The sequence below is a fragment of the Opisthorchis viverrini genome (genome assembly GCF_000715545.1).
Source record: "Opisthorchis viverrini unplaced genomic scaffold opera_v5_104, whole genome shotgun sequence".
Lineage (NCBI taxonomy): Eukaryota > Metazoa > Platyhelminthes > Trematoda > Opisthorchiida > Opisthorchiidae > Opisthorchis > Opisthorchis viverrini.
In genome coordinates this window covers 1,001,322-1,011,030 of record NW_008751762.1, presented here as the reverse complement: position 1 = coordinate 1,011,030, position 9,709 = coordinate 1,001,322, and the positions used below count along the sequence as shown (strand labels likewise).

Sequence of the window (9,709 nt, the reverse complement as noted above, 5' to 3'; positions counted from 1 at the left end):
TAGGGAATGAGATTCACAGTGAAAAGAGCATGGTAATGATTCTACACAAATGTTTTTGGTTCGCTCGGTGTTCCATCCCTCCGAAGAAGACGGGGCATACCTTAGCTTGGTCACCATGGAAGAGGTCTAGAAACGAAGCCTGCGTACCAACAGCTCCTTTGGCACCGCGAAAGCGAATGGTGTGGTGACAGAGACGCTCAATGTTTTCCAGATCCAACAGAAGATCCTGCAGCCACATGCATATCCGGCGGCCCATTGTGGTGGGTTGAGCAGGTTGAAGATGAGTTCGACCAAGACAAACAAGGTCTTTGTTGAAATATGCCTGCTTCGCCAGTCGATCAATACAACGAGCTAATTTGACGGCCAGAAATTCCAAAGCGTCACGAAATATGATAAGGTCTGCATTATCACCCACATAACAGGAGGTTGCACCTGTGTAGAGAGACAAAAGGGAAAGGTTGGAGTCTTCTGATTCCCTACAAAAAGGTAAGTATGGGAAAATGATCAAACTGAAAGCGAAGACTAGGAGTCGCAAAGATGTACTCACCAAGGTGGATGATAGGTGAAGCCGTTGGGCAAAGAATGGCAAAAGTGTAAACGTGGGCCATCACATCATGCCGCCGCGTCTTCTCCTCCTCTGCAGCAAGGTTGAAATCGATCTCATCTCGATGCATGCGCATTTCTTCGAGTTGTTCATCTACAGGCGCACAAGGACAAAAGAATGAGTAAACATCCGGTATGGAAGACTCACAACGGAAAGGCACACGGAGAGATGTGATCCACATTGGAGTATTATCGAACCAAACGGAGAAGTGAATGTGTGGGGTGATGGGGTGGCAAATCAAAGATGGTCAGTGATTCCAAATCAGGGGATTGTGGAGCCCTTTTCTAGAAGGATCATGTTTTCTCATCCTTCAAGTAACTTCCCCAGAAAAAGAACCAGCACAGCATGTAAAACAGTCTTGTATATACGCCTGCCTAAAAAAACAGGGAACCGAAATTCTGAAAGATAGTGTAAATCTGAAGCTCTTAGTACCCACTTAGTTGGAGCGCCCCGAATTGAGGGCTTAGCTGCTTATCCAAGAGAAAGTAGTCCGAATCGAAGCTAACGTCCCACGTATAATAACAGCAAATCCTATTAATTAAGGCGAATATCAGCTCTACAAATCCCGTTGAGCCTATCGTCTGCGAAGGAAGCACTGCAATTTAAGAAGGGTCCTCTGTTCAGTACACTGAAACAATTGCTAACGAAAGTTTTGTGGGTGAGCCGGGAAGCTGCGGGCTGTATCCAGTCTTCTTCACAGTTTGACGTTTTTATGCATCAGAAAGTGTCAACCAATTAAAAACAGCGGTCAAATGCGACAGCAGCTGGTCTCTTTAGGAAGGGTTGTATACAAACTGAACACGGGTGTTTCTCAACATGATATTCTGCCGAAAACATTGGAATGACAGAGGAGAAGCGGAGTTTTCTGTGGGCGCATTTTGTTTCTTTTTCATATGCTGTCAAATCAATATTGGAAGGAGTGACAGCGTTGTTCGGTTACACTTGATAGTTGAGATGTCTATATACGAAACAACTCTTCCTCCCCTAGAGCGATAGCCTATTGATCACAGATTGACCACTCTGTCCTGCGTGATACATGGGATGGGCGAGGTGACTCAGTGGTTAGAGACTCACCTGGAACCCAGCTGAATCTCTCGTTTGTGATGTTCTCAGGCAACTGAATGTACTGCAAAAATAAAAACAAGTTAGTTCGTAAATGAGTGTTTATTCGATAATTTCGCAGGTGGTTAGGGGCTTTTTAGAAAAAAAATCTTTCAGCTGTAACACTTTTTCGGTGCCTGGCTGCCATGCCACCTGGAGGAAGCAAGAAGCCTGTGATATTGCCAGGTTGCCCAAGCCCAGAAAGGGGAAGTCGAGAAGCAAGCAGAGGGTTTGAACCACGGACCTTCCGGTCAGTAAATTCGTTCTCTAACCACTGAGTCACCTCGCCCATCACATGTATCACGCAGGACAGAGTGGTCAATCTGTGATCAATAGGCTATCGCTCTAGGGGAGGAAGAGTTGTTTCGTATATAGACATCTCAACTATCAAGTGTAACCGAACAACGCTGTCACTCCTTCCAATATTGATTTGACAGCATATGAAAAAGAAACAAAATGCGCCCACAGAAAACTCCGCTTCTCCTCTGTCATTCCAATGTTTTCGGCAGAATATCATGTTGAGAAACACCCGTGTTCAGTTTGTATACAACCCTTCCTAAAGAGACCAGCTGCTGTCGCATTTGACCGCTGTTTTTAATTGGTTGACACTTTCTGATGCATAAAAACGTCAAACTGTGAAGAAGACTGGATACAGCCCGCAGCTTCCCGGCTCACCCACAAAACTTTCGTTAGCAATTGTTTCAGTGAACTTATTTACTTGGCCTGACGAAGTTTTTGTGTGAAAAGCAAAACGTTGCCCAGCAATAAAACTAACGATGGTCACCAAATCTTTCGAAAACATGAAATATTATTTTGATGCTCCATAAGTCAATCAAAAAGTAACTGATCCGGCAGAATATACTGAACGTGCATTAGTCTACAAAAGGAACGCTTACATACTTGAATGACACCAGAAATTGAACCGTTGATGTCCATCTATGTTGCCTGTCATCTTAGCTGATAATATACATCCGACAGCATTTCATGAAATCCGAGAAGATAGTTGAATTCTGGACGTTGTTGCGTCTGTTCTTACGGGGATAAATATTCGTTCATTTAAGAAAAAAACTTATTTATCACTAGCCACCAGAAAATACCACTGAATTCCTTCGTCCGAGGGCGAGGTTCAAAGCTCTTCGTTGCTTTTAGTTACATCATGGAACCCTAAATGCTAACAAGATAATGTGTCCGGAGGGTTGAATGGGACCTTCAATCAAAAACCAGGCTGCTTCAGATGCTACATGGAATGTCGATGCCACACATGCTAAAAGCACACTGCTTGGCGGAGTAATTAATTTTGAAATGAGAAGTCCAAGTATACGACGCATGCACAAAAAGACGAGGATGTAGGCGGAAACAGACAGTCAATCGCCCGCTTGCCGGAAGAGTGCTCTAATAAATAGGAGGCCGAGGGCATTTGCTGTCCATCATACTTAGTCACTCGAACTTCGCCGGTGATTCGCTACACATCTGTCTTGTCTATCAGCTACATCATGTGACCTCTACGATGATCTAAATGTTGATACGGTCCTAATATCTAGGGGTCATTGATTTGAGACAAGACTGCGTACATCTTGAAACAAATCATGAACGAAGAGGAATATCCGGGGCTGAAATGAGGGCCCACCCGAGTTTGCCACCAGAATCAACAGAATCTAATAGGAACTATCCGGGTGGAAAATTATCAGGGTAATGAATTAACCAGGAAGCTGCAGGCAATTCCAGGAAAGGGTTCGTAATACAGAAACGTTTGGCAACTAGGGATACAGAGTGATGTGTAGATGAGTCGTTAAGAAAATGTTTTCATGCAGAACAATGTCAACTCGAAGATTACCCAGCGGTGCGTCTGAACGCGTGAAAGCAAAAATCCACCAAAGAGGTAAAAACTCATACTGACTTAAGTTAATCGTACGTACCGAACGATCTGCTGTGTATCTGCTGCCAAGAGTTCACAAGTTTCTCAAACTTATAACATTTCTGAAGTAAAATGATGAAACGTATTTGGCTCACGTGGTTACGGATTCAACAACCCAGTTTGGGCAAAGACCCTTGTCATTCGGAACCACTGATGGAGTTATTGTATCTGACGGAAAAAACTTGAAATGGATGGACCAAACGTATGGGAGTATTACTGATATGGCACCAAACTAGTCCAGTGAAAAAAGTGATGACAGACGTCCTTTGCTAGTGAAGGCTGCCTTGGTGCATTATTAATACTGAGAGCCCAAAATGCCATGGTGGTTAAGAGGCGAGCTTAAATTTCAAGATCTGCACTTTCCCGATGAGAATTGAATGCACAGACATTTGAGCTACAACAGCGAAAGATCACCGGGGTGGAACATTAATGCCGTCAATTGCACAATGTGGTCAACTTATATGTACACGGAATAAGACATCCAGTACCAATCAACCACGAAGTTCATAACAAGTAACTTAATGTTCACAGGCTTCTAGGACGACGAATTCACACAGGTAACTCGTGAAGTCGTCTTCCCACTGAGATCACTCATATTTTATAAACAGTGAAGGAACCCTGAAGCTTCTATTCTGGCTTCAAAAGGTAGAAACCTACACGATACAACTACGTTAAACGAAGCCTTTGGAATCTCACGAATCTAGAAAGGAACTCAAACCCTTAAATATGAGGATAATGGTTGAGTCTCCTACCATTCAGCTATGGACGACTGATCAACTGTATGTTTCATTTTCAGCTGAACAGAATTTCCAGCCGGCACATAATGGAAGAGCGCAAAGTAATGAGCATAGTCTGGGAAAACGCGACCAGAACTTACCCGTCACCGGAAATCCGAGTTCTTGTTGTGCTTCAGCGAGCCAAATCCACAATTGGCGCCACAGACTAACCTTACGTGCCTCACCAAAATTATGTATCATTTCCTTGCTGGCATATCGACCTGTGAGCGGATTCCTACGACAATAAAAGATAAATGGGGTAGGTACGTACTTATAGCCATAAAAAGTATTCATGGCTGCATCAGGATTCATGGTCTACGGATGCGGGGTTGAAAAACCAATCGTAATCCGCGGATCACACTACAATATGAAGGAAAGTGTAGCAGTAAAAGCTGCTGAATTGGGGGTAAGGTGGGAGATCCATACCAGTCTATCGGATTCCCGACATTAAACACAATAGTACGTGACCTTTTCATGCGCTATTAGAATCAACACGCAACGTGTCGATAACACTGTTTGAATAGGTGGTGATATGGAACTCTGACTAGGTTTTCAGGTTGGCATTAAGGAAATCAATTCCATGAGCACCCTTTCGACACACTAAATGCGACAGCTAAGAAGCACAAGAGCCGTCGGACAGCTATGGTTTCGAGCCACAGGTATCCTGATCAGGAACTCAGAGTTTTGCGTGAGTGCGAAAATGCCTTTGCATGATGACTGTGCCAGTTCATCTAGCACACAGTTTACCCAGAAACATGTTCCATTTCTATTTTTATACCGGACGCAACTCTACTGAAACGGAAGATGGATATGGCTTCCTCGAATAAGAGCCAGCTGTGAAATCACTCGTGTGAGTGTCCGAGGGAAAGGACTCCTCGGGCTAATAGAGAGTAGATTTAGTCTTTAGTCTTGTTCAACGAATGAACAGTAATGGCCAGTGGAAGCAAGAATTCTACCTGCCATCCTGAACTATGAGCTTGCATGAGTAAGGACTAGCGTTGACAAAACAAACGAAAAGGCAGACACCAGAGATATCACCGTATGAAGAAAGCTCCAAAGAGGTCACACGTGTCGCATCTTCTCAGTGTCTTCAAACAATACCAGCACAGGGTTCGACTTTCGAGCTACATAGTTTATGGATTCATGGCACTCAAGAGGTAGACAACTGAAATAGGTGATGTCGTTTGCGACGCTCCATTGAAACTTATTGGCATTTATTTCCAAGTTTTATTAAGTGTGGTCAGCCAGTGGTGTTATTCTTTTCTCATTCAACACGGGTCCAAACTGCTGGTGGGATCTGTTAGAGAAATCCCTCTAAGTGTTCTTCAAAGCACCAGTGCAATGTCAAATGTCAGGAGTCTGAAGCAGGAGGGGTAGATAAACTGAGACTTTCAGATGTTAGAATGAGACTGTGGTAGAAACATACCGACAGAAATGTTTTGCTCGGTGGGATGTTATCATACTTGGTTTAGACTAGCATCTGATCTTTTGTTCGTGAACAAAACACCACAACGAAAGCGTGTGGTTGGGTGCCAAGATCAGAGCGAATAACAGATTGGTTGGCTAGTTCAAAGCTGAACTAAATAGCAAAAACAAACTGAGATGTACGCTGAATGTTTACAACAACCGTTTGGTAATGTGCTGAGATCAGCGCCGATAATAGAACTGACAACATCCACGAAATCGTTTTACCTGCCTGAATCAAGATCAACTTGTCAAACGTACAAACATATTGTAACGGAGGAAGTATCTTGTTTCAGAGTAAGACAAAAAAGAAGACATGGTCAACCTGTAACATCTCTGGTGGTTTTGACTAGTGCTATCAAAATAAATACTGTCTGTTTTACCGGAAGGAACTTGCTAACGGGTGAGTAGAGATATTTGCTGGGCACGAAAATAAGGTAATAAAAGCCCGGGGTTGACTTGACTTTTTCACGTATCCGCGTCACTCTACAGTCATTCGGTGCACTCCAAAAAATATTTCAGTCCTAAAGTAATCACGAGTTGGGTCAACCAGAACAACATAATAAACGGACAAAACTCGCAATTAGACGATCAACTAATCAGCGAGGATATCAAACATATTTGAGGACATCTGAGATAACTTTCTGCAAAGCAAAAAAAGAAAAGAAACAGCTCAGTTGTACAGAGTTTGAAAAAAACGAGTGACCGTTATACTGAATATTTGTGAACTTCGGAAACTGTCTTTCGACGAAAAGTGAAGTCTGTTTTGAAACGTATGATGTACCATGCGACAAAACTTCAAGTGTGAGTGTCCGAGGGAAAGGACTCCTCGGGCTAATAGAGAGTAGATTTAGTCTTTAGTCTTGTTCAACGAATGAACAGTAATGGCCAGTGGAAGCAAGAATTCTACCTGCCATCCTGAACTATGAGCTTGCATGAGTAAGGACTAGCGTTGACAAAACAAACGAAAAGGCAGACACCAGAGATATCACCGTATGAAGAAAGCTCCAAAGAGGTCACACGTGTCGCATCTTCTCAGTGTCTTCAAACAATACCAGCACAGGGTTCGACTTTCGAGCTACATAGTTTATGGATTCATGGCACTCAAGAGGTAGACAACTGAAATAGGTGATGTCGTTTGCGACGCTCCATTGAAACTTATTGGCATTTATTTCCAAGTTTTATTAAGTGTGGTCAGCCAGTGGTGTTATTCTTTTCTCATTCAACACGGGTCCAAACTGCTGGTGGGATCTGTTAGAGAAATCCCTCTAAGTGTTCTTCAAAGCACCAGTGCAATGTCAAATGTCAGGAGTCTGAAGCAGGAGGGGTAGATAAACTGAGACTTTCAGATGTTAGAATGAGACTGTGGTAGAAACATACCGACAGAAATGTTTTGCTCGGTGGGATGTTATCATACTTGGTTTAGACTAGCATCTGATCTTTTGTTCGTGAACAAAACACCACAACGAAAGCGTGTGGTTGGGTGCCAAGATCAGAGCGAATAACAGATTGGTTGGCTAGTTCAAAGCTGAACTAAATAGCAAAAACAAACTGAGATGTACGCTGAATGTTTACAACAACCGTTTGGTAATGTGCTGAGATCAGCGCCGATAATAGAACTGACAACATCCACGAAATCGTTTTACCTGCCTGAATCAAGATCAACTTGTCAAACGTACAAACATATTGTAACGGAGGAAGTATCTTGTTTCAGAGTAAGACAAAAAAGAAGACATGGTCAACCTGTAACATCTCTGGTGGTTTTGACTAGTGCTATCAAAATAAATACTGTCTGTTTTACCGGAAGGAACTTGCTAACGGGTGAGTAGAGATATTTGCTGGGCACGAAAATAAGGTAATAAAAGCCCGGGGTTGACTTGACTTTTTCACGTATCCGCGTCACTCTACAGTCATTCGGTGCACTCCAAAAAATATTTCAGTCCTAAAGTAATCACGAGTTGGGTCAACCAGAACAACATAGTAAACGGACAAAACTCGCAATTAGACGATCAACTAATCAGCGAGGATATCAAACATATTTGAGGACATCTGAGATAACTTTCTGCAAAGCAAAAAAGAAAAGAAACAGCTCAGTTGTACAGAGTTTGAAAAAAACGAGTGACCGTTATACTGAATATTTGTGAACTTCGGAAACTGTCTTTCGACGAAAAGTGAAGTCTGTTTTGAAACGTATGATGTACCATGCGACAAAACTTCAAGTGTGAGTGTCCGAGGGAAAGGACTCCTCGGGCTAATAGAGAGTAGATTTAGTCTTTAGTCTTGTTCAACGAATGAACAGTAATGGCCAGTGGAAGCAAGAATTCTACCTGCCATCCTGAACTATGAGCTTGCATGAGTAAGGACTAGCGTTGACAAAACAAACGAAAAGGCAGACACCAGAGATATCACCGTATGAAGAAAGCTCCAAAGAGGTCACACGTGTCGCATCTTCTCAGTGTCTTCAAACAATACCAGCACAGGGTTCGACTTTCGAGCTACATAGTTTATGGATTCATGGCACTCAAGAGGTAGACAACTGAAATAGGTGATGTCGTTTGCGACGCTCCATTGAAACTTATTGGCATTTATTTCCAAGTTTTATTAAGTGTGGTCAGCCAGTGGTGTTATTCTTTTCTCATTCAACACGGGTCCAAACTGCTGGTGGGATCTGTTAGAGAAATCCCTCTAAGTGTTCTTCAAAGCACCAGTGCAATGTCAAATGTCAGGAGTCTGAAGCAGGAGGGGTAGATAAACTGAGACTTTCAGATGTTAGAATGAGACTGTGGTAGAAACATACCGACAGAAATGTTTTGCTCGGTGGGATGTTATCATACTTGGTTTAGACTAGCATCTGATCTTTTGTTCGTGAACAAAACACCACAACGAAAGCGTGTGGTTGGGTGCCAAGATCAGAGCGAATAACAGATTGGTTGGCTAGTTCAAAGCTGAACTAAATAGCAAAAACAAACTGAGATGTACGCTGAATGTTTACAACAACCGTTTGGTAATGTGCTGAGATCAGCGCCGATAATAGAACTGACAACATCCACGAAATCGTTTTACCTGCCTGAATCAAGATCAACTTGTCAAACGTACAAACATATTGTAACGGAGGAAGTATCTTGTTTCAGAGTAAGACAAAAAAGAAGACATGGTCAACCTGTAACATCTCTGGTGGTTTTGACTAGTGCTATCAAAATAAATACTGTCTGTTTTACCGGAAGGAACTTGCTAACGGGTGAGTAGAGATATTTGCTGGGCACGAAAATAAGGTAATAAAAGCCCGGGGTTGACTTGACTTTTTCACGTATCCGCGTCACTCTACAGTCATTCGGTGCACTCCAAAAAATATTTCAGTCCTAAAGTAATCACGAGTTGGGTCAACCAGAACAACATAATAAACGGACAAAACTCGCAATTAGACGATCAACTAATCAGCGAGGATATCAAACATATTTGAGGACATCTGAGATAACTTTCTGCAAAGCAAAAAAAGAAAAGAAACAGCTCAGTTGTACAGAGTTTGAAAAAAACGAGTGACCGTTATACTGAATATTTGTGAACTTCGGAAACTGTCTTTCGACGAAAAGTGAAGTCTGTTTTGAAATGTATGGTGTACCATGCGACAAAACTCCAAGATAGCTATACATAGTGATCCCATGTTCATTAACATTGATCAGCATCATCATCATCATCATCGACAACATGACACCAGTGTTCAACACCAATGCTTCACTGCCGTACAACCATGACTTATTTGAAAGCCTTATTGTGAAGAAAAGAATAAAGGTGGACGGGGAAGGGACTTAGTGCTAGCTTAGCACAATCATTCCGAGGTGCCTACACCTC

At 42.6% G+C, this 9,709-nt stretch overlaps 1 protein-coding gene across 1 annotated transcript in view; it reads right to left on the bottom strand.

Annotated features, from left to right (window-relative positions):
- Positions 1–9,709, bottom strand: part of T265_05566 (hypothetical protein) — a gene marked incomplete at both ends in the record, with an annotated part of 35,249 nt that overhangs the window by 16,591 nt on the left and 8,949 nt on the right. The window contains 4 exons of the mRNA XM_009170607.1: positions 101–468; positions 548–697; positions 4,498–4,631; positions 4,668–4,711. Coding sequence (XP_009168871.1) covers positions 101–468; positions 548–697; positions 4,498–4,631; positions 4,668–4,711 — 696 coding nt within the window. The remainder of the gene's footprint in view (positions 1–100; positions 469–547; positions 698–4,497; positions 4,632–4,667; positions 4,712–9,709) is intronic.